General features: G+C 42.7%; 1 protein-coding gene across 1 annotated transcript in view; it reads right to left on the bottom strand.

The window, feature by feature from the left end:
• kiaa0825 (KIAA0825 ortholog) overlaps positions 1–26,486 on the bottom strand; it is a 110,906-nt gene that overhangs the window by 44,870 nt on the left and 39,550 nt on the right. The window contains 8 exon segments of the mRNA XM_034091320.1: positions 19,643–19,737; positions 21,238–21,393; positions 23,386–23,524; positions 25,959–26,065; positions 26,285–26,302; positions 26,304–26,410; positions 26,413–26,449; positions 26,451–26,486. Coding sequence (XP_033947211.1) covers positions 19,643–19,737; positions 21,238–21,393; positions 23,386–23,524; positions 25,959–26,065; positions 26,285–26,302; positions 26,304–26,410; positions 26,413–26,449; positions 26,451–26,486 — 695 coding nt within the window.

The following is a 26,486-nucleotide window of genomic DNA, read 5'->3' as shown; positions in this document are numbered from 1 at the left end:
TGCATAAGTCGGATCTAAAATGAAACCTGATTAATTCAGTTTTTTTCTGTATCTCTATCCCTGGTTGTTTCTTTTACTATTAGTGCCTATTTTAGTGAGAATGCTGATACAGCATTCCAACTATCTGTTATGCTACGCACGAAATTATTTATTATTCCGCCGGGTTATTTTGCACCTCTTCTTCTCCCACATCGCAGAAACTCCGTTCAAACATCAAAACGTTCAGCTCGGTCGGGAATCGATGGCTATTACTTTTCTTATTCATAACTTTCATAATTCCAGAGATACATCCCATAATTCATCACATTTTTAACATGGAAGTCATTGGAGAAACTCTTCAGACTTGAACAATCTTCATGCAACTTCAACTGCTACTTCATACTTTCACTCAGAAACCTCATTCCAACTTTAAAATGTTATCTTTCTGACACTATTTGTGTAACACAACTTCTAAATCTGATTTTCACTTTTATAGATATTAAACATTGTTCAGACCTTGGTAAAGAGGCCTTCTTCAGATTTTAGAGTGCGTGATGTCACAGCTAGAGACAGATTTAATTTTGCCTTGATATTTTCTTTTAAACTTGCCATAATTCCCAAACCCTACATTCCTGAGACATAATTTTCCATGAGAAACGTAGGAAAACATCTCGTAGCTTGAGAAATAAAAAGAAATTAAGCAAAATAATTCAACACAATGCCTCTTGAGGGCATGAAGTGACAAAAACTTTCAACATGTCTCCATTAAACCCGACTTCAGATGCTCAACTTCCTTCCGATTCACTCTTTGAAATGTCACCGATATCTGTTACGGTTCTTCAACAAAACGTTCACATGAAAGAGGTTTATCTCTCATTCAGAACAATGAAAATGCTCTCCTCTCACTGATTACTGCACATCACCATGGAAACCTTTGATCTCTGGACACGTTGTTAGCTCAAATATAAACATCTGTGTCATGGAACACGATGATGTCATAACTCGAACTGACATGCTCAGAGCAGCAGACTTCAGATAATGGTTAATGGTCTTGCCCTCAACAGTTTTGAGATTTCTTCAAATGTCGTTGCCATGGCAACACAATGCTCGCCATGAAACACGGTTTTCTCATAACTTCAAAAAGTGAAAATGCTCCAAACGGCCCAAAACTTCACAGGTTTGGTAACGATGCAGCCATGAACGCATCTAAGTGTATTATGGGATGTCATCAAATGCCGTTGGCTTGGCGACAGATCATTCGCCATAAAGTTAGTTCAAAAGTTTACAGTTCAAATATTCTGCTGCTTTTCCAAGCCTTTTTACTTTATTTTCTTCTCTCATCACACATTCAAGCCCCCAGTGTTCATCATTTCAATCTAAATTCTTCACTTTGTTCTTACACATTACATTTCAACATAGCAGTTTAGCGTCAGCTTTTCAGCATAAAGCATTCCCACTAGCAATTTCTTCAGGAATTGCATTCTCTAGTTTGTTACTGCCATTCCTCTTTAGTCAGCAGAGGAATTGGACATAACCAAAAAAGAAAGATATCTGCAATTGATGAAGTTTTCAAAGTTTCCAAGTATCCATTATACAAAAAAATGCCTGTCAAAATGACATCCTGTCTTGTGTTTGATAGCCACTATAGATGACGAAAGTACACACTGAAAACTAAGTTGAATGAAAGCCCCACATGTCTCACTCTTTCACTGCATGAGTCACATGTAAAGCTTGCTCTTCAGTGCATATTATATTGTAACATCTTCAGTCAAGAACATTAATGGTGGGGTAGGTAAGTTTGAGAATCCGGCTTGAGATACACTTTTTGTTATATTCCATGGAGTGCTCTTAACATCCCGATAGCAATGAATATCTTAAGTGCTTTGACAAAAAATCCATAAAAAAATGTCATCTGTGGAAGCCGTAATACTGTAAAAAGTACAACCAATCCGTTTAGCCGGCCCGGGTTGCCGCCCTGTCTGTCAGCCTTCCATCTCGTGCACGCACAAATGTATCTCGTGCCCTCATTGGGCGTGCCGTCATTGGGCGTGCATTGCAGCAGTACTTTAATGACTCGCCAGCAACAGGCGGCCACTTTCACCAGTCTGCTGACGTCATGTGCGCGTTCATGTGTGTTGGAGGAGGTGCTCTGTAAGGAAGTCTGAAGGAAGGGGCAGATTCTTTTCGGCTGTGTACTTTCAAATTTTAGTGCTCTCGAGCCGGTTTCTGAAACGTACCTACCCCACCTTTAAATCAGTGAAATGTTTACCAGAAGCTGTTGGACAAAATATATCCCTCTATATTCCAGCCAAGCCAAGGCCAAGCTCCCAGTGATGCGAGTAAACTGCCTATGTGATAAGGGGCTGAAAGATTCCGATAAGCTCTAAATCTAAACAGGGCCAAAGCATCTGCCTTAATAATAAATGTGCCATGCTAAAAGGTTACTTGAACTGCCGAATTTAAATTTAATTGAGGCTGTGTGTTGAATAATTAATCTTTTTCCCAGGGAACACAGGGTGCACTGGACAAGCCAATGTTGAGAGCCCAGAGAGGCACCGAGCGAGAAGGAGAGAGAGAGAAACAGGCAAAGATGGGGGAAACACAGCGAGTAGTGCTGCGCCAGCCCACGCCGCCATCCCATGAACCCTGCCAGAGCACGACCCGCTATACACAGTCAGAGCATGATGTCATCCGCAACACCATCACCCCGGTAACCAGCCTACGTGCGCGTGTTTGTATGCGAAAGGGTTTAAAGAAATCAACCTTTTAACAACCGAACACAAATAGGAGAGTATGAAAAAGAGCAAAGGCAAAAAACAGAGGAAGGAATTAAGAATTTGAAATGCCTTTTTAATAATGTATTTGTTCTTAAATGTTGTTTGCTTTTAATCTGTAAAGCACTTTGAATCGCCACGTGCTGAAAAGTGCTATATAAATAAAATTACCTTGCCTTGCCAAGAAGAAGAAAAAAGCACCACAAGATGATGGTCGGAATTTGTGTTGCTATTATTGTTGATGTCAGGGTACAAAGCCAAAATAAAAACGAGCGTTTAGCGTCTGTCTTTAATGTTTGTATCAGTTTGCCTCTCATTCTCCTTCTCCTCCTCTCTTTCCTCTGTAGGTATTTCAGTTGGAGGCGTCTTCTTAGATCTGTGCCTTTTAATGCTGACTGCCGCAAATCTTTTGAGGCTGACTACAAAAGCAAGCTGGCAGTAAACTTTTCCCCCTGAAGGAGAAAAGAGGAGTGCTGTTTGGGATAGCTCCACTCTGGGGAATCTCCTCCCCGACACAGGATGATGTGAGGACACCAGTGCCCCAACTCTGCCCCCACCGGCCCCCAAACACACACACACTCACCTGCAACGGCCAAAAAGTGTGTGCGTTAATCCACTGATTCTGTCCATGTAGATGAACAAGAAAGGGTGCTTTTGTGTATTGTTGTTGTATGATATGCCTTGCTGCATGCATTACAGCACATCACATATGTAAACACAATATTGTGCATAATCGTAGTCGTTTTATGGCAACAGTGCTGTTAGGCTGCTGACTGCCCCAGCAACAGCAGCCGTCCTGGTTTTCTAGGTTTTCATCTCTCTCACTCTCTCTCTATCTTCCTCCCATCCGCCCTCTCAGGGTATAAGGCAGCTCCTCTCCATTGTTGATCTGACTCTGGGCTCTACATTGCTGAGGTGGCGGATTGTGGCGGAGAGATGCCTCTGTCAAGAACGTGCTTATCCTCCCGCTCTAGCCACCCTCTTATACATAAAATATCAAACATCTGAGGGACAATATGCTGACCTGCTGTGACCTCCACACATGCGTACGCACACAAAAGGGAACACATTCACCAACACGCACGGAGACGCACACACCCCAGAAAACAGAAACGCACGTGCACAGATGAATGCTGGCATACAGTGACACACACACACACACACACACACACCACACACACACACACACACACACACACACACACACACACACACACACACACACACACACACACACACGCTCGGAGAGCTCCAGTCGGCTCACATCCCCCACTCGTACGTGCTTTGACTTTTTTCCATCACAGCCGCATCCCTCAGATGATGTATTTGCGACATCTGGCGGCGCTAGCTATATTCGTGGGTACAGAGATACAAGCGTGTAGGAGGAGAGAGAGAGTGAGAGAGAGAGAGAGAAAAGAGATGGTAGAGCGACTGAAGGAAAGAAAGAGCAGGGTAGAGCGAGGGAAAGGACCCCTAATCAAGGGGACATACATGGACGGATTATTTGGCAAATACACTATGAGTCGCACGCAGTAAAGCCGCAAGCACCTCAAATTCCACAGCAAAAGGCTTGGGTACCCCCTAGTGGGCGCCCAGCGGCAATCTGGCCCTTTTGGCGTTGTGGGGGTGTGGTGGAGCTGCGTTGGGCTGCCATGAATCCATAGGGGTCAGAGGTCAGACTTCTTGAGTTGCAGTGACATCATGACAATGGGACACTTCTAGAGCCTCAGAAACACAAGCTGATCCATTCTGCTGAGGCTAAGGCACCAGGCCCCTCTTTTCCCACACATTCACACCCTCTGCCAGACAGGGAGAGAGGGAGCAGGAGAGAGAGAGAAGAGGGGTGAATGTGTAGGCCTCACCCCGAGAACCCCCACCCTCAGCTCTCTTTCTTTCTCTCCCTTTCTTTCAGGGGGCTAGATTAAAAGAGATGGCTTAATTCTGTCTAATTATCTACCCTTACCCTTTCCCTGCTACCTCCCCCTCTTTTTTTCCTTCCACTATATCGCAGTGTGTGGATACTAATTAGCTGATGTGAATTGTGTCTACTATACAAATAGACTGTGCAATTATGTGAAAAAATTATATTCCTGCCTTTTAAAAACAGTACACATCGCTACCTACAGTACGAGTTTAAACTGTTTCTTCTCCCCACCGAGGTAGTACACATCTAATCCAGAAGTGTAACTGTCTTTGCTGTGGACCAATCAACACTATACCATGACTGATGGTATTCATCACACATTATCAAATTGCTCAGATAATTGCTAGACATAAGGGAAGAGCCTGGTGTAAATGCCCTAAACACTTGACAGCACTGTCGACTAAACCTACAGCATTACTGCAATCTCAACATTAGAAAAACATTTGAATTATGACTGTAACTTCATTAGCTTAACAAACAACAATCTATTTTCACTCACACGTGCATTTGCTTTATGTAACACTTCTGCAATCTGTGTGTGTGTGCGTATGTTTTGTATGTAAGTGTGTGCGACTGCATGCACGTTACATAAGCAGAAATCACATTAATGAGATCATACACTGGTGTTGAAAGTGCTAATTAGTCGCCGGGCTGAGGGTGAGGAAACTAGGCGAGGATCCTAGTGACTTCAACCATTGTTTCCTAATCCCCTCCACACATTCATAATTCATTCCATCATGGACGGCGATGATACGGCGCCGCTCGTTTTGTCTCTTTTTCTTTCTCTGTGGTGGGGGAGATGATGATTTTCTTTTTTGTCCTTCTCTCTTTCCTCCTTGCTGTGAGGTTTCACTGGGATCATAATAAAATGTGCGAGCGAGGGATGTTCGCCTCGGGACTCGACTGTCGGCCACTTTGACAGCTTCATTTGTGGTGTCGCTCTTTGATCCTTCCTGTCACTGATATCCAACGCCACTGAACATACATTTGCCCCCCAACCCAAATAAATAAATAAGCACTGAACTGTGCAGAGCAGAGCCAAGTAAGGGGAGGTTTTCAAGCTAGTTGGCTGTTTGCTAAATCTTCTGTGAACTAGCTCGCCTCCACCCCTTTGCTCTCCCTCCACTGCAGTGATGCATCGACACCCCCAGGGCTGATCCCTTTGTAAATGCTCTCTGACACACACCCACCTACCCACATACACACAAACAAACACCATACACACACAACCATGTACAGAAATAACAGCACTCCCAACTCTAACCCCCTTTGCATATATATATATTCCCAAAGTGCACAATTACTGCGTGGAAGAGTGAGATGTTGTTAGGAGTCAGGTGAAACCTTAAACAATAGAAGAAAAACAGATAAACCTGGTATAATAAACGAGTAAGGTTGAGATACTGAGAACAACAGATATCAGGAGGGAGAGCATGAAGGGGGACTGATTATGATCGGTCCTGTCAAGTCTGAGATGCTGAGATGACAGCGATATCAGCCATATCTGCTCTCAGTGATACAGATACAGAGAGACAGATATCAGCCCACACTGGCCTCCCACTACACGGACGCAACTACCTCAAGGGGAAGTGATGAGCCAACAGAATCCAGGGCTGTTATGTCAAACGGCACACACTCAAAAATTGTATGCTGTACTCATTTATTATTTCTTCTTTGTTTTTCAATACAACACATAGGAAAGTATTATGTAATAGCAGACAAAACATTGGATTTTAGAATATTATAAAGCCAATTTACACATTATCATCATAGTGAGATAACGTAATAAAGTTGCAAAATTATCACTGACAGCACATTTCTTATTTGTTTTCAGTTTTAGTATAGAGAGAGTGATTTGCTGACAGATTACATTTAAGGCACTAAATATGCTTGGTTAGAGTACTCTCGATTTGAAACTGATTAACCTAATGCACAATCTTTCCTTAACCTATATCAAAGTGTTGATGCCTGTGTAACATTACTGTGCTTTGTATGCCAACCATCCTCAACAACTTTCACCCTCCAAGTGTGTGAAACAAGTATATAAATTCTCTTACTGGAAATGGAAAATGTTGCCTATAAATAGATGTCATTACGTTTTACTTTAAAAGTTAAAGGCAAAACAAGTAAGTAGTGCATAACCATCATATACTGTATCAGAGTCAGGTTTGAGCAAGCATGGAAAAAGAGATAGGGAAAAAATACAATGCTGTAAGACTCTCGTAACTTGCCATCATCAAAAGAGCCCAATTTGTCCTGCTGCAACCACCTGAACTCTGCTGCAGCAGTATATGTCTTTCGACAAACTAAAAATGCCTCACTCACAATCATTTTCAATTGACTACTTGGATTTAGGTGCTCATTGTTTTAATCATGACCTAAAAACATTCAGCTTTGCATTCCTAAAATCCACCATGGCAGAGACTACACCACATGGAGGACAGACTGTACCGATCACCAAACCATGCATAACAAGTTCAATGTATACATTGTACAACTTTTCTTTGGGAAGTATCTTCAAACATATACATATACTCCAAGTAATGCTCATACTCACATCGCATACACGCAGACAGATATGGAGATGGTGTACACATAGGAAAATCTCCTTGAAACGTCTTTAATGTTGGCAGGCTGTGGGATTACCGCAGGCGTTTTAACCTCTCCACCAGGCATGTGGGCATCAAAGCAGAGACCCTAAAGATACCGTTGGCGGAAGTGGGTAGGCCTTCCAAGATAGAACAAGAGGAAAACTGAAGAAAGGAGATGGAAGTGCGGCCCAACTTTCACACAGTGATTTCTTAACAAAAATAAGAGTGTGTGTGTGTGTAAGTGTGTGTGTATGTAAGTGTGTGTGTTATGACAAGATACAGAAGAGAAATAGAAAAGATGAGAGCAGGAAAGGACTCACCTTGAGGGAAAGTGAGGATGAGAGGGAAGAGGGAGTCGAGCCACCTTTAAACTTCCACTCCTTTGTCAGATGTGTGTAAGTACTGGATAGAGAGCTAGAAGAAGGCTATATGGAGAGCACTGGGAAAGGCTCACCTTGAGGGGCAGAGCTAAAACCTCCAACATCCAGCCTCCTTTATGAAACTGTGTAATAAGCGGGGAAGGGAAGTAAGGTGCACATAAAGGATAGTTGGAACAGAAAGGGCGCAGAGTGAGGCTAACCTTGAGAACAGTGAGGGGCAGAGGGAAGGTCCACCACACTGTGATAAGAAGGGCTCCTCCAAAGGGCTGGAGGAGGAACACTCAGACAGGAGGGCCAGGCATGTTGACTGATTGCAAGGTAGAGCCCAAGGGTCACACTGGGACTCAGAGAGGGCAGAGATACTGGACACACATGCACACACACACATAGATCCACCCATTCAAACACACACAAACGCTCTATACCCCTCTGACCAGCTCTTCATCATTACAAGTCAAACTCAAGATGAAGAGGAGACAGATTACAAAACCGATGGAGTGATAGAAAGCCAGATAGGAAGAGACAGGACAGGGAGGCTCGACAGTAATCTAAATGTCCTTTCCTATGATTGTCATTGGCATTCTTGTAGACTGGCATGTAGCAGTACAATATGTCAAATAATACCACTCACCGTTCAGTCTGCTGTAAAGGGTAGACCTGTTTCCATAATGTCACAAGTGGAAAGAAATCTTAAAAAGATGCTTCCAGCAAGCCTAGGTCCTGCATCCAAAAGATCCATCAAGATCACTAAATGTCTCCAGTGGCAAATTCAATCAAGCAGACTGTTCTTAACTGTCATGACAAAGCAATTCAGGGGAAAACAAAGATGTTTGCTGTTTAAGAAATGAAGAAAAATAATTTATTCCTGCAAAGGCAATTCACCTCAGAGGAACATTTGCAAAGCTTTCCCTTTATGTTTATTTGTTTTCCCTTTCCCTCTTTCCCTTTTTATTTGTCTTCTGTCAAAAACAACTTGGGCTAACATGGCACGCTGTCACATCAAGGCCTTCCCCTGCATCTTACAAAGGGGTGAATTCTGCAGTTGGATGGAGCGGCACAACTCTCAGACACCCAACCATCGCTTACACATGAGGTGTAAAGACTGAGGGAAAAAAGTATTCTTCTATTTGAACCAGAGTTTGTGCCCTGAGGACAAACTCATTATAGCACAGTAAAGGAAGTTTTGCACGCAATAATTGAACACATAGATATGGATACAATTCTCAGGATAGTACGAGATCTACATTTAAACATTTGAAGCTATTTCAAATCATTGTAAGAATTTGAAGCGTTCAGGGTCTTTTTTTCCTGAACGATAACGGCGTCTCACGATTGTTATCCGTCAGACACAGCACAGTATTTAAGAATCCCTTGCTTATCAACCAACTCTGAGCATAGCTACAATGTAGCTGCAATATGATCACAACCCAGTGCTATAACAGAGTCTTTCATCATGTCTGAGTGGACACACACACATACACTCAGACACACACGCTTTCAACATCAGCAGATGCTTTCAACTATTAACATCATAGAAGCCGGATAAGTGTGCCCCCTCTTTTGCAACAACCACTGGGGAGGTGAGAGGCCTTGTAGTCAACATGCTGAAAGACTACTCAATGATCAAAGACTCAGAAAAATATGACCCATGATGGCTACTCTGAGAAGATAGTAGCAATGGGGAGGCAGAACAGGTAAAAGGAGAAAGAGTTGAAAGAGACATAGAGGAAAAATACGGAAAGGTGGGGGAAAGAGAGAGTGGGAGGCAAGGGTAAGGGAGAGTGCAAGCACACATTTCCCACTGGTCTCCACCTTACAGTTGATTCTGATCTTGCCTTCCTAGATTATAATCAGCGTTGGGCATCAATACTGAATTGGATCTTAAATACTATTGCTTATTTTAATGATGTGCATTTTGATTGAGTTTGGACTTCATGTGATTCAATCTCCGTCACATGATCCATGTGGATCAATGCATTTGTTTAATCTGGTTAGTTCAGCCACTTTTGCGCTGAACATTGTTGCTAAGCTTTGTATAATACATGACAACAGTACATCTACAAACTCTAAATGCTAGGTGAAAATGATCATGCAAGAAAAAAGGTCAGTTTGCTATGCTAAAGCATGTATTCCAACATGATGTAAAACCTTCATGGTTTGGACATAATTACCTATTACAGTATGAACTCATGCTGGTTCATCAACATGTTATCACTCATGTTGAGCATGGTTAGTAAGAGAGTATCTTTGCAAACTTATAAATATTGTATTATTCAATGGCTATGGATTCTATGTAGTGTAGGTAGGCATGAACAATCCAAAATACATTGAGTATATTACAGGAGAAAGTGAAGAAAAGAGACAAGACGAGAAGGAAAGAGAAGGAGAGGACAACAGATCAGAAGGAAGGGAGAAGGAAAAGTAGTCAAGAGAAGAATATAAAAACAGAGGGTGGATTCAATCTGGAGTATTCGCTCTAGTTGTCTATAGATCTGTCAAGACAAATGCACCTCAGTGCTTACCTGTAATGGCACAGGGGCAGGAGGGGCGGTACCGACTACTTCAATTCAGCAAAAGCATGTCTAAGCGTGTGTGTGTGTGTGTGTGTGTGTGTGTGTGTGTGTGTGTGTGTGTGTGTGTGTGTGTGTGTGTGTGTGTGTGTGTGCGTGTGCGTGCGTGCAATTGGGTTTGTGTATTCGCTGTAAGACAAGACAAAGAAAGAGAGAGTGATAAAAAAAAAGGCAGAGATAAAATGGGGACAAGTGTAAAGAGAGCTCCTGGACGAAAGGTGGAGGCGCAGATGACCACATTAGAATATGAATCCAGGGCCATGGGCACTCTTGGCACTTAAAGAGCCCCGTAAGTCAAGTGTCAACTATTATGTGTCATCAGTGGTGACACAGGGTCACAGAGCAGGATGGCTTAGGTCAGCGACGGTGCTCTGAACATGCACCATTAAACAGTCCCAAAGTGTGCAAAAGGACATGCTGTCATTGGGTGGAAAAAAGGCTTTGCGGTGTAAAGAACATCCATCCAGATTTTTACACAGGGTTTTCTTGTTCAGCATTACACACTCTCTCTGATTTTCAATTAGGTGAACCGAGTCAATATTTGCATAGACACATTAAGCTAATGATATGCTATTTTACATAATATGCGACACGTGCATTAAAGGCGGTAACATTAACAGATGTACCTCATTTCCTCCGATTAAATATCAAACAGGTACAAATAAAACACACAGGCAACGTGCTGAATGTATAAAATGCTTCAGTTGTTTGCTGCTAAACCAGCTCTGTAATTACCTGAAGGATGTTTTAATTGTGGCATGTTTTACTCTTAATATTACTCAACGCTTAAGCAGCCCTCCAAGTGAGATTGATTGGATAAATCAGTCGGAATTATGGGAAAACAGGAGGCCTGCCAATCAGTGAGTTCGAGTGAGTTTGTCTGTTTTCGGCATGTGTGGCTGGGGACGTGCCAGAGCATGAGCACATGTACATGTTTGTTCGGATGTGTGCATATCGATGTGGGAGTGTGTGTGAGTGTGTGTGAAAGTATATAGCGCTGACAGCTGGGCTTGTTCAAAAGGCTTACTGAGCATTCTGCCGGTTTGGGAAGAAAAAAGCGCAGAGTCTATCAGAACGGGAATCTAAAACCTGTGTCAACAGCATAGTACAACTGGTGTAAACAGCCACTGAGTCAACATGCTATCATTCACATACCAATAGAGAAGCAGCTCTGATTTATTTTAGTGTAAGATGCTAGTTTTTTAGATACAAATGTGACAAAAAGACGACGTATTTCTGAAAAAGTAAAACAAATAGATAGTTTAATGAGCACTACACTCCATGGAATCATTCCAGAGACAGTGTTTATGTGGGCATGTGCATGTTTTCACGTGTGTTCCTGTGCTGAGTGTGGTGTGTGTGTGCAGGTACGGTGTTTGTGTGTTGTGAATGTGTGTGTATTGGTTGCCAATGTGTTTACACGAATATGACTCCACATTGTGTGTGCGAGTAGACATGTGAGACCATCAGCATGTCGGCGTCACAGCCCTTCACTAAGACCCAGATTAACAGTGACAGGCAGAGATCCCTCTAATTATCTCTTCCTGGACCACATGCAAATGGCAGAGCCGCATGGAGAGCAGCGATTGGCTGGGGCAGCCTGAGCGCTGCCGACGGGCTAATGATCCTGGCGACAGGATACAACCTCGTGATGTACCACCAAAAACAAACCCTCATCGTCAAACAGCTTCACACAGGAGTGCACACACACAGAAATGATGTTAAAGGTATTTAGCTGGTGCCCTTTTTAAGTCTGACTTATACTGAAATTAAGTGTAAAGAGGCTTAAAGTCTTGCAAAAATAATTAATTAATTCTTTGTTGCTGACAGAAATAAAATCAAGCTCCTTTACCTTTTTGCAGAGGGATGACCTCTCTAACCCCTATGCTACAATGGTGCATCAGCACACATATGCAAATGTACATTGACATTTAAAATTGCCCTTGTATGAGTTAAACTACTATTACTCGTTTAGTCATTAGCAATATCAAAACCACTAATATTACGTTTGACTTTACTTGGCTCGGTATTGACTAAGTAAACAAAATGTGTATTCATTATTTTTTTTCTATATTAAATTATTACATTATTATAATAGCATTATTCTTCAATACACTCATTAAACATTCTGCTATCTATAAGCCTAACTCAGAGTCACCTCCAGAGGGTCTGGATAAAGATGGCACATGGTATAACATAGTAATAAAATGATGGACTGGAACAGACGGTCACAGTCTGGCTCTTGACAATGGACTGCTGCAGTCAGCTAAAAAGTCAACTCAGTAAATCAGCAGGAAACATGGCAACAGAGTCAAACAGTCCACCGTGTCTTGAACTGAGTCCCAGTCCATCTTAACTGGCTGACAAAACTGGTTCCAAGGGCAAAATATGAAATGAATTTGCTGACGGAGCTGACCAAAACAAATACCGAGTGGACATACTAGAACTTCTGAGCAAAAGTTTCTACAAAGTTCCCAACTGTTTTCCATGGTAACATTATGCCTGAAGGTACCGTGTGCGGAAAGATAGTAAAGATAGAGAGTAATATATATGATTCTACTGTCGAAGGTTCATACGACAGTCCGTTACAGTACTCAATCTAATGTGGGACACACATCATTTTTACAAGAGATGAAAACCAATATTTGTATTCACTTTACTCTAACATCAACGTGATGTGTAATTAGTTTGTGCTTCTGATTTTGACACTGAAAGAAAACAAAAATGTTAAATACTGTAGACCATAAAGTTGCAGAACCATGGCTTCAATTCATGTTTATTAAAACCTATAGTTAAATACTTGCTTGGTACTTGGTCTGTGTAGCAAAACGTGATCTTGCAAGAGCATACTGCATTGGTGTCATCCTCAGAATTCTGCTATCATAAGAACAGAAATTCCTCCCCTCCAACACCATTACATCAACTGAAGACAAAAGCATGGCTTTGCTGTGCCATGTGGAGCACTGTCTTTATATTTGTACCATTAAAATACCCCAGTGTATTTAGAGAGCCTTGGGACTTGCCATTTTTAATCAGGAACGGGTGGCTTTGTTTTGTCCCTGTTCAATCCCTCATTTCTCTCCATCCTCGAGGGGCTTTGCAATAGATTAAGTGGTATTTTCATTTAGCACTGGTGTTACAAAGTCTTCCCAACTATTTATCCATCTAAGGTTGGAAGTTGGAATAATCAAAGAGGTTGCTATTTATATTATGAAATTATCTGAAATCACAATATCTGTGAAAAAGAGGTCAGGTGAAAAGGCAGACAGTTCCCAATAGACAAGGGATAACCAGATAATCCTGTTGAGAAGCTTGCCTTGTGGCATAAGCGCTATACACCGACAATCCTGTCAGTGAATAGTAGTGACATTATTGTAAACAACTGTAACTAATTCAACGCCTTTGGGAGGAGGAGGAGGAGGAGGAGGAGGAGGAGGAGGAGGAGGAGGAGGAGGAGGAGGAGGAGGAGGAGGAGGAGGAGGAGGAGGAGGAGGAGGAGGAGATTGTAGCAGTGAACTGGTTAGAATATGTGCTATGATAACAAGAAAGAGATGGACAAACTCATTTATACAGGGCTGAGTATCCATTAAGGATGCACATTTAACTTTTTCATTTCGGTGAAGAGTTCTACTGTTTCAGCAGCACTTACACTTAATGTATGCATTATTCAAAGTTAACTCAAATATATTCCTAGGCTTGACCAGTGCAAAGCCATCTCTATCAACTTTCATAGGATGGTAAGTTAGCCATTTATTAAGGTCGCAAGGAAACAGGATGTAAAACTGGATAGGCAAGGTCATAGAAAAATATATATTGTTCAACTGTACTGAACCACAAGTACAGTGTACTGAAACACACAGCAATGCGCAGTAATGACTAATGTCTTGTGTTTCTGTATTGGTTTGACCATGAACACTCTCTTCCGACAAGATACATTTGTCTCAACCCTCAAGATCGTTTTTAGAGGGACTGGACAAATATTTAAAACTATCACACAGAGGCCTCACGTTGGAGGTGAGAGGAGGTAAAGGGAGACCGAGAGATAAATACAACAGAGGGGAAAGAAAGGGAGAGAGAGAGAGGGGGGAGAGGAAAAGTGTGGCCGGCCGGCCTGCCTGCCTGCCTGGCTGACAGTTGACTCTGTTGGATGTGACTTTCACAGTCTGCTGGCGGTTTGTGTGGAAGCCATCACATCTGTGACTGGCCGTTTGATTAATGAGCCTCTCAGCTTGTCTGTGCAGTTTGAGGAGGGGCCACGGCCTTATCCCAGGCATCACTGATTTATTCGCCTTTGGAGCAAACCTCCAAATATCACACACTGAAATATAAGAGCGAACATCCACACGCATGCAGGCAGACACATGTACGCCCTCCATGATATGCATACAGTGTACGCGTTGGTGCAGTGCAGATGCGTACGCACACAGACGGGCTCTGAAGCAGACTCGTGCACAAAAGCTCGCCCCTCTCCTTCACCACCTGCTTACGGCTAATGAAAACCTCAATGTGTCAGTGCTGTCCAGGGGTAGCGAAGACAAAACACACCATGTATAACCAAGCAGACAAAAGATATATTCTGTCTCCACCAACACAAACTCCCATCCCTAGCTGTCAGTCAGTGGAGGGGACACACACAAGGGGATCGACGAGAGAAGAAAGAAGCCCTTCCTCAATGACACATCACACTCTCCTGATTTTCAAAAGTGACAAGTCTTTTGAATTTCTGGCCTCGAAAGACGGAGAGCCTGATGATGGCTTGAGAGCGTTTCGTCTTGTGTCTTTGGCAGCGGCATCCATGAAATGTCACTCTGGCTAACCTTGAAGGTCTTTGCTCCTGTGTTGTTTAATGCTTCCAAGTCTAGGGCAACCAACTGCTCAAAATGGTACGGTAACATCACCCTTTAAGGCAGATAAATGACTCCAGAGAGACTTGACTTCCAGGTACATAAATGTGCATTAGCATGTACATACCGTCAAACAGGCATACTCATGCTCTCTCTCACACACACACACACACACACACACACACACACACACACACACACACACACACACACACACACACACACACACACACACACACACACACACACACACACACACACACACACACACACACACACACACACATACACACATACACACATACACACACACACACACACACACACACACACACACACACACACACACACACAAAGCTCCACCAACAGCAAGCACGCACTCCCTCATTCCCTGAAGCGTAAAGTAAGACCATTAATCCAGACACACTGAGATCCAGCTTCTCCCCAGGTTGATCAGCGTCCGTGGAGGAAGACGAACATTCTGACATATTTGTTTTTATTTTATTCCCTGAGAAAAAGGCCTGCCATATGGCAGAGCCCAGGAACAGATGGCGATTGCCCACTTCCTGAAAGCACAAGCGTCTATCGCTGCAATTTAAGGAGCCGCTCAAGCAAGAGAATGCCACAGACTGGCATTTTTCCACAAACTGCTATTGTTATGGACCTGAGGGGTAACAGCAACAATGAGACAATGCGGAGGAAATGCTTTAGTGTTCCGTAGTTACAGTGTAGCTTAACATATTAAGCTACCAAATCTATGGGTCAATGCTGTTAGTACTTTCTTACTGACAATGGGTGAAATAAAATCGTGATGACTAGCTCTTTCTCAGAAGAGAAAATGTTTTAACGCACAATACATAGCATATACAAACTTTACTGTTGGTCAATGTCTATTGTCTGCTGCCCCATGCTGGTTCTAGGAAGTACCTGGAGCAGTAGACCAGCGAAAGGGATGTTGGTGTGAATGTCCTTGAATGGTATTTGGTCCTTATGATGGAATGGAGGAGCCGCCCTGTGACACATCGAGCTTCATCCCTCATACTTGTCTACCCCTTATCAACCAGGTCAGAGGACCTCTTCTGACATACAGACTCAAGGAAAGTGTCTCAAAAAGTCACCTTGGCATTTCTCTGTGGCAATATGTCATACCTTTTCAAAGATGTGATGTATTTTCCTTGGATGGAAAAGAAAAATTACATAAAAGCCAGTTTATAAAGGTCTTTTAACGCAATGAGCAAATTAATGAAAGACATGGGTCGGCATTGCTGCTGTTAATTCCAACCTAGGGGTTGTTTTGCTTTTCACTGTTCTGTAAAAAAATATGCTGTGATAGTTACAAGTGTTCACTAAAGAAAAGGGGATTTTAAAGTGTAACCAAGGACAAAGCAAATTAGTTATCCATAGATCAGTGTTTGAAGAGGAACTATTCGGTTCAGTTAAATCACTTGGCACTTTGACTCCCTGCTTCTACAGCAAATGATGACTCATAATTTGAAGTAAATCTGTAGATCATGAGAATTAACACAAAACCTTCAATGCGCAATTTCTTCGAGGTGAAACGTCAAGCACATAATTAACATGAATATGTAATGTCATTGATTTTGGCATTTCATGAAAGGAACCTTGCTTTAAATCTGCTAAGGACTCATTACAAAGGAGCTGGGTGAATACACGTCAGGATGGTACATCTGTACTGTAGTCCTATTGAGGTCTGAACCTTGATTATTGAATACTGTTTGACGTGGTATATCTGTTGTACACCTTTTTCAAAAGCCAACAGTACCATAGTATCCGATCTGTAAAGGATAGTTGAATGAATTTAACTTGAGAAAGATGGTGTTAAGAAGATAAAGATGGAGTTATTTGAAGCAATGAAGTAGAAAAGCAGAAATCATTACCCAATAGTTTCGCTAGAGAAAGATCCTTTACAGATTAAGTGTACTGGGAGCCAACTGGTTTTCAGTCAACCAGTTTTCCTCCCAGTCAGTCAATCATATTATTTTGATCAATCCATTTTCCAACCCTGCCATTCATCAAAAAAGGCCGACAGGCTAGTCAACCATTCAGTCAAAACACCATTCAGCCTGTCACTAATCCACTATTCAACTGATGCATGCTTGCTACATCCATATGAACAGTCATACCCTAAACAAGGCAGTGCCCCAGTTAATCAGCCGTTTAGCTGCCAGCAAATAAGCAGGCTTAAAAGTTATCACACCTACAAGTTGTCCATCTATCCATTCAAACTTCCAGCCTGCCAGGAAGTCAGGTCAGCCAGTCAGCCAGTCAACCCTGGGGGTCCTAGGGTGGTATTAATCAGTCTGGTTTCTGCTGAAAAGCTCAATCTGCCGATGATGGATGAGCCATCGTGCTGAGGGAACTGAAGTGACAGGTGACAAAGAAGGACACACACACACCTGTATAAATCCACTCTCACTCCTGTCTGGCTACATCGTCAAGGTAGCAGGGTGAACATGTGTGTGTGTGTGTGTGTGTGTGTGTGTGTGTGTGTGTGTGTGTGTGTGTGTGTGTGTGTGTGTGTGTGTGTGTGTGTGTGTGTGTGTGTGTGTGTGTGTGTGTGTGTGTGTGTGTGTGTGTGTGTGTGTGTGTGTGTTTGTGTGTGTCTCAGCATGTGTCCTGCTCTGCTAATGAAGTCATCTGAACAGTGATTTAACAGCCCTGGTGTAAAAGCCTACCGCCCTTAACTCATAGCCTTGCTCCATTAGAATGTGATATAAACCCTGGGCACAATAACTATCCTGCCACTGTAACAATATATAGGAGGCCAATGGGCCACACTGCTAACTCACACAGTCAAGGGAGTGGGAAAAAAAAGTATGTACAGAGAAGGGAAGTCATTCAAGGAGACTTATACTCATAAGACTGAATATACAGAACATAACAAGGTCACAATGATAGGTGTTTTCATACAGTATTGACAGAGTCATTATTATTAACATGGACAAAAGTGTAATCTGATATCCTCTGGTTTGTCCAGCATCTGGAATGAGTAAAAGAGCAATTGTTGTGAAGCCTCTGTGAAAACAGCCGAGGGCACTTCAGTCTGCCGTTATGCAGAAAGCATTATCCTTATCTGCACTAACAAATGGATCAGTGGGTCCAACATCAGTGCGCTTATCCCGTGAATGGTCTTCTATAGCTTGAGAGATATTTTTGAGTCGGAGATGGATCTGAGGAAAACTTTGACAGCTTACATGTCGCCAGCCGTGAAACTAACTTCCTGCTCTGTGCAAGCGTCTCATGCTGAACCAAAGCCATTCTCCAAATCCTCCATGAAATCTGCTCCTCTGGCCCAACAAAGGGAGGCTAATGAGGCAAATGGCAGAATCTCAGACATTTTGATACTGTGAGATTAGGGTGAATTATATAACCTTTACCCCCTCCCACTCCCATCCTTCCTCATACTTTTTGGTGCCATGGCAGTATTGACTGCTCTCGATCTCTGTCACTATTTCAAACTGCGACCAATCTGTTCCCCCCCCCTTCTCTCCTCCAACAGACTTTATATCCACTACATTCGGTTTCTATTCATGTATGCCCTAACACTAATTTGTCTCAGACAAGCAATGACAGTATCGGTTTTAACATGCAACAAAGCATCATGTAAGCGGAGGAAGAATGGAGAGAGTGTGTGTGTGTGTGTGTGTGTGTGTGTGTGTGTGTGTGTGTGTGTGTGTGTGTGTGTGTGTGTGTGTGTGTGTGTGTGTGTGTGTGTGTGGTGTGTGTGTGTGTGTGTGTGTGTGTGTGTGTGTGTGTGTGTGTGTGTGTGTGTTTGGGAAGATGGGGTAGAGGCATGAAGGCGACAACGCTTGTCACAGCACAGAGCTGCATACTTCACCCTTATTAGACCTGTGTCCTTGGCAGATGCAGAGCTTGCCCTTTGTTAGAAAGGTATATGTGTGTTACAATGGCGGTGATTTAGAATGGATTGGGCGTAGGCGTGGAGACAAGGTGCAATAGCCCCATGGCTCCCTGATAGCTGGCAGCGTGACAGCTGTGAATGGAGAACAGGGAACAGCCTGAAGAATTGCCATCTAATATGTGTCACATACTTGCATAAATATGTATGCCCATTGCAAAGCAGAACAGGAGAGTGGGGGGGAGGTGGAGGATGGGAAAGGAGTGGTGGACCTGGGCAAACAAATCCGGAATCAGGTGGCATTAACATCTTCTGAGCTAGCCCCAATGTTTCAATCTTTTACTACCTTCCTGGTTGTTCCAAGGCCTGAAGAAAAGGCATACCTCAATGATGGCACTCCAGTACACTTTCCAAAAGTGTTCTTTCTCAAGCTCATCCTCAATGGTAAACACTACATGAGCCCTTGGCCTTTGAACAAAGTGGAAGTTTGTACCTATGATGAGGAGCAGCTAGGCTATGTGATCCCCAATGACTGGTGCTTAAGCTGAAGTTAAGTCAAAAGGGAATTTGGAGGTGGAGGGAAACTTGCCTCCGGAGTCCCAAATGAACGCCTCATTGTGTACATGTAAAGACACTTGTGTTTGCACGCCCTCCCCCCTGTCAGTGGACATGTGTCTATTAAGTGAAATGAGTGTTTTACCTGTTGGCCAGCAGAGTTTTGAAGGTGATCTGACTCATGCCCTGATAGGCTGGCAGCACTTTTGGCCAGTCCCATGCCCAGTCGACCACTGTACTCTGTTGATGTATGAGGATAGGGTATTGTTAGTTATTAATCAGGGTTAATACCATCAGTGCATTACTGCTCCAGCTGGGACCCACTAACAAAGGAGGAGGGGGGTCTTCAGCGCAGGCTACCGACACCAGGCGATCAATCATGTCCGCACAAGAAGGTTTTTATTCCAATAAGACAGCAATTAATTTATAAATCCATTTGGGGGGATGTAGCCATCATTTATAGAAAGATAAATCAATTTTGGGAGGGAGTCGTTACTCTTGTGGCTGCTCTGCTTTATTTTCTTACCATCTTCAATGGCACCCCGCCAACCCCCCCTCTCCCTCCATTTCTTAGTCTCTTTTTTGTAAACACACGCATTCGAACAAACCCAAACACACTTGGCACTAGCACCATATTGGGAAAGCAAATAAAAATCTGATTGCTTTGATTGCCAAAATGTCACCTTAACTCCAGGCTGAGTTTTATTGACTAGAGGAGGAGAACTCCACTTGTTCTCTCCACATTCATCCCCCCTCTCAGCTCCTTCCTCGTAGGTGATTGATGGATGTAACTTTTTTCCCCTCCACCCTCCATTTTATTTGACAAACAACACAGGCACCTGAAGCGGAGAAGGCATTTTAATCATTCTCTTAATAGGGTGTTTCTATGCAAAGCTATGCAGCCTCCTGTGATAAGCCGAAAACAGGCCAAGTCTGAGGATTAAAACGTGTCTGTTCTTGAAAAACAATTGCAGCAAACAGAGCTACAATACAAGAGATGTAATGTGTGTATAAATATAATCCTTATATATTTGTTTAAATAAAAATACACACACAAGCCTTTATTGAGAAAATACAAGCTTTTGTTGATTGTTTTGTATTATATCTGTCGTATTTCTCTTGAAAGAAGAGGAGCATGGTGGGTGAAAGCTGACAACTCTCACTTTTAGCTAGCACTACCTGTAGCTAAACTTATCCTCTTTATACGGAAAAGAAAATCTAACAATTAACTGAACATCATGGTGGCACTCCTGGGGAATAGTTTGGGGTAAGAGGGTATACGGTTCAAAGCTCCAAAGAAATGCACTTTCAGACTGCACTCTCCTTTAACATTATTTTTGATGGAAAAATAAATCTCTTCTCATCTTTTCACCTTTTCAGCGTTCTTTTCTTCCTGCTAGTCTAACTGCTGCTTGGAAAAGGTAGCGACCTATGGAGAATAGGAAAGCCGAGCCCCAGAAAGACCTGACAACTTCAGAGATTGCCACAGTATCCAGTTCACTAGAGACTCTAACAGCTCCTAACCTTCAACATTAAGCTTGTGGCCTTGGGAGGAAGTAAAAACGACACCACCGTGCACATCAAAAGTACATCCACACAGTACAAAGTCGAAAGACACATAGTTGCATCAACGATCACTAGAATATCAAATACATTTCATAGAGGTAGAATAAATGTAAAAAAACTAAAATTGCTACCAAATAAAAACGTGATGACAACTTGTAAAGCTGCTTGACAAACCTGATCCAGCGTCTTCTTGCCAACATGATCAAACTGGTGGAGAGGGTTGAAACAGTCAGGGTCCATGCGACTCTCAGATCCAAGGTCAAAGTTCACCACGTGAGGAGGATTACTGGGCGAATTTGTGCTTCCACTTAGGTTTGACATCAGTAATTCCTGTATCCATGGCGGAAGTGAAGAGAGAGGGGAGGTTGAAAAAGACATATCATGACTGACAGACTGTCAGAAAATATTCTGTGAAGAAAAAGGTTGACAAACCAAGACCAAATGAGGCAAAAAAGTTACCTTTAAAGCAAAACTTCCTCAGACTGAAAGATTCATGGGGCATACTGAAGGACATTCAGCATCTAGACATTTGGATTTTTCTTTACTATTGCAATATTCATTATTCAGTTGGACTGCTGACAAAATGAAAGCATAACATAATCAATTTCTCCTAGATCCAAATTGATCAGCCTCACAAAAGTACAACAAAATCCAATATGTTCAGGAACATCACCATAGGCCTACATTATAAAGGCCAGTATAAAGTAATGAGTATGTGTACATGTCTTTAAGTGTGTGCGTACAGTACATGTACAGTACATGGGCATCCCGGTGTGAATTCACTATATTCCCATCCGTCAGCTGGACATGGCCTCTGAACCTCCTACCCCCCCGCCTCACCACCAGCCCGGTCTCTCCCTGACCTTCGTGTTCTTGCGTCGACCTTGGCTCGGTGGAGATACTCGAGCTAGCAGGAGGGTAACTCAGAGCCTACCTGGGAATCCTATTCACATTCTATTCAATTGCTACGCAGAGTTATAGCTGTTCACTGATTCCAAAAACAGCAAAATAATGTATATGTGTGTGTTATTCCACACTGTGTCCTAATAGACTAGTCTATAGGAGGACCATGTCTCTAAGAAACACCCCAACTTTCAGCCCAACTTTTCCCAGCTAAGAAAACTCTATTAGTACTGTATTGATTCTTATAGCATTCTGCAAGAGAAGGTCTAAGCTTCTTTAAGGAAGTATGAATAAAATATATGATATACGATATATATTACGATGCACTGTATTTTTTATTCCATTTAATTGTAGCTTGATTTCATGTTCTATTCTCTTGGCTCTTAATCTATTCATTTTTTATTTTGCGCTTGCGCGAAGCTTTGTTTTCATGCTATAAATGTTTTGTGTAAAGAATTTGTAATTGTTCTGTTATTAATAAGTGCTATCTAAATTAACTTGCCTTGCCTTGAACATTTCTCCAACAAAGACTTACCCGTTAATATTTGCCAATGAGTTCCAACCGATGTACAATATGATTAATCGTTTCCTCAAAATGAGAGTATGCTCATCACCTTTTCCAAAAGGTTTATGTGCTCGGTATGAACCATTGTGCCTGAATGTCAGAGACAGGGTGGGGAAGTTGGAAAGTATTGGGAAATTGGAATAATCCACAATATGGTTTTGATATTTTATAATATTTGTATTGCAGGCCCCCTCCCATTATTGATAATCTTTCCCTTTTTAAGAGCCATTATGTTAAGACATAAGCCCAAAAGTCATTCAGTGGGTAATGTATAGATATTATTGCCTTTGTGATATACAGTAGCAGGAGATTGTTTGTGGGATGTAAATGTAGTGTGCTGTAGATAATGGATGTTTTTGTTTGATTTTAACTAAAGAAGAAGTGTTAAATAGAGTTCCCTGAGGAGGTGTTATAGAACCAGTTAAAATGACCTGCAAGTTTCTGTATGTTACACTTTTTATGTCGTTTTTACTTCTTTCCAGGAGTCCTCTCTTTAACCCACTTGTTTTACCAGCCCTCTATGTATATATGTATTTTTCAATTAACTCAGGCACATTTCATTCAGTTAAACTTTTTTTAAGAACCGCTGCTCTTTCTCACTCAGATCTCCTACAAAGAATGCTATGCTGAATGTGGTAGCTCCATGTGGCTCCCTCTATTCTACATGTGGTGAGAGTATAACACAGGAAACCACTGTAGGTTTGCACCCTTGAGGTCACCTGAACAACAGAAGATCAGAACAAGCAGACTGCACACAAGCAGCAGCCCCCTTCCCTCCGTCTCCCCCTCCAGAACAGCCTGCGGCCTCAGGCCAGCAGCCACCTAATTGCTGGGGAGAGGGAGTGCTTCCCTACCTCATTGCCTTGGATGATGTGATAGATCTGCCTCAGGTAGTCGCTGCCACCTGCTTTGTGGCAGACCTCCAGCAGCATCAGGCCTATTTTCTGCTCAGTCAGTTCAGCGACTCCACTCTCCTTTCCTCGCTCAGAAACACTAGGAGAGAAACAGAGATAGGAAAAGCAGGAGATGAGAGAGTAAACACATAAACAGAAAAAACAGGCAAAGAGGGAAAGAGAGGAACAGGAAAGAACAGGAATAGGAGGGTTGTCAGCTTGTATCTCCATTACACCTCTGGCTAAGAAAGTATTTTTTAGTTTAGTGAATCATTTTGGGTACAATTTTCACCATTTTGGATTTGCAAAAAACAATTGACTGAAACACGACTCCTGAGATAAGAATTCATTATCTGTTTTGGTTTTTTGAAATGCAATTCTTGGGAAGGAAAAAAAAATGGGAACAAACATTTTAAGGCTTCCACGAAAGTAAAAAACAGCCAAATTATTAAAGGGTTAGATAACACAATACCTTTACTGTTTTCATTTCCATTCATGAGATACATAGGGGAATTATAGCATAATCGAAGTATGCTGGGCACTAAAAGTGATTGGTGTGTGTGTTCTTAAGCGTGTGTTGTACTGTGTTGTCAAGGTCTTTATGCATGTACATTCCCCAACCCTGGCAGACGCCCGCATCATTTTCCTGCCCTTCCTGTATGGATGGATATCACCCGACCGTCCATCAAACCTTTCCTTCACATACACTTCCTGTCATTGTTCCTGCTCTCTCTCTCTTCCCCTTTGTAATTATAGGTGGCAGAAATGGTGTCGCCTGTCAGCCAGCCATTGGCTGCTTGGACATTGAGAGTGGCAAAGGAAGAGGAGTCCCCTCTCGTCCATGAACATCCCCTCATTCTTTTGCAGACGGCCCGGCGGTGGTGTTGTCAACGATGGTGGCTGTGCATCCGTGTCAGCACCTGTGCTGTATCCTTTTCCTGTCCATCCACTGTGCAGGTTGAAGCAGATGATTGGATTCAGTCAGCGGGGTGATTAATGAGGGCCCCTCCGGATTTGGGACAGCCTATCAATCATGTCATTAGGGCCAATGTGCCCTGAAAGAGGCAGACCTCCGCCAAGGAATAACTGCATCATCTTCATCTGTGTATGCATCCCGTCAGCCCAGCCAGGGTCACCATGATGGAGAAAATAATCTTCTCCTCTACAAATTACTTTGCAAAGACAAGGTGGGTTGGCGTGGGGAGGGGGGGTGCAGTTGGAAGGGAAGGAGGCAAAGTGGGAATGGAGGGGACAGAGATGGGAGGCCTCGCAAGGGGAAAATGTTCTTTGTTGAGGGGTGTACTGTGTGTGTGTGTGTTGGTGTGTGTGTGAGTGTGTGTGTGTGTGTGTGTGTGTGTGTGTGTGTGTGTGTGGTGTGTGTGTGTGTGTGTGTGTGTGTGTGTGTGTGTGTGTGTGTGTGTGTGTGTGTGTGTGTGTGTGGTGTGTGTGTGTGTGTGTGTGTGTGTGTGTGTGTGTGTGGTGTGTGTGTGAGCTGCTTTGAGTGGAGTGCCAGTAGTTTTTTGGAGTTATTACACCAGTGTCTCTCTTTCTCTCTCCCCCTCTCTTTCTGACACTGTATTCTGATTGTTTACAAGCCAGGCGTCACTTCACTGTGAAGGTTTAGTTTAATGAATAGTAATGATCCCACTGAATGCCTTCCGACAGGTGATACATAATCACTCTTCTTTCACTTTTCCACTCAACCCCCTCTGCACCCCTCCATTGCCCATCTCCCCGATCTCACCCTTCTTCTTCCTGTCACTGGAACAGACAGCATTTCCTAGAACTGGCTGTAATCTAATCAGTTTTTTTATTTATTTCATTCTCTTAATTTTTACATGTTGTGGTACGGGACTGAATCACCTTTTATGAGGATGGATGTATCCAAAGTTTGTTATGATGAAGTGAGCGACCAGAGGCACAGTTTCTGGGAACAAGCTAGAAAATGGCGAGCCAAAGGTCACTTTCCGTCCAAAGTGAAAGCTGTTTTCCCATCACTCCAGCCTGCAGTCCACTCAGTCAGACAACATGTCCATCATTTACCACAACAAACACATCTGAGATTCATTGATCTTACTCATGAAGCTTTAACATGAAAAATGATCTTGATGATACGATACATCAGAATTTAAATGCTCAATTAAAAATAAGCATATCTGAGCTGCATTCTTTTTTCATTGTTGTATTCAGTATCTCTTTTGAATGTCAAGTAGTTTACTACACCATCAGTCAGTTTGATCAGTTTGAACCACCTCCTTCATCAGCCTTCAATCTCAATTACTATTGATAAATCACTAAAATGCAGTACTGGGAAATTCCACTTTATAAAAAAGCTGTTTTTCCGATCAAAATTATCTGCAAAAAATGATACCACCATTTTGTTGAAGCCCAACATGAATAATCAATATCAATTGAGACTAATGATGGATAGCCATAAATAGTGTTTTCCTGAATGCATGAAACAGTAATATAAATGACATCAATACCATGCTGACCTTCACCTCTTGCTTAAATCCTCGCAGTTGACCTCTCACCTGTCTGAGCAGAGCTTGCGGGCTTTCTGCAGCTGCATGTTTGTCCACTTTGGTCTGTTCTCCTCCAGAGTCCGCAGCACTTTGTTGCACTGTTGGTTTGGAACGCCCTGTCAGACAACAGCAGACCATTAAGGTTAATAAGTCAGAATTGTTTGGCACACATTAAATCACAACCATCAATATCCTAAAAGGATAGTATCAGGGTTTTTAAACAAACAACAGGTTGGTATTATGCTCTCAGTTAACCAACTTTGAATAAAACATCCAGCTAGTTACTATAGATAATATTGTTATCATTATTATTGTACAAAGACCGGATCATTTACCTTCTGTTGAATGCCCATTGGTAGCCTGTAGGCACTCAGCAAGCAGGGACAGGGGTTCCTTCGCCCCACGGGTGAGGGCCAGACCACTGATCTCTTCTAGTGTGTCAGGGTCCTCCAGGCCCTGTTCAGACAGCCTAACAGGGCCCAGAGTAACAGGCCCATTAAGCCGCAGCTGCCGAGCATGCTGGGAGAGGTGTTTCTC

This window comes from Pseudochaenichthys georgianus, chromosome 9 (assembly GCF_902827115.2).
Source record: "Pseudochaenichthys georgianus chromosome 9, fPseGeo1.2, whole genome shotgun sequence".
NCBI classification, from domain to species: Eukaryota; Metazoa; Chordata; class Actinopteri; order Perciformes; family Channichthyidae; genus Pseudochaenichthys; species Pseudochaenichthys georgianus.
Note: the sequence above shows the minus strand (reverse complement) of the source record. Positions and strands in the feature narration are given on the sequence as shown.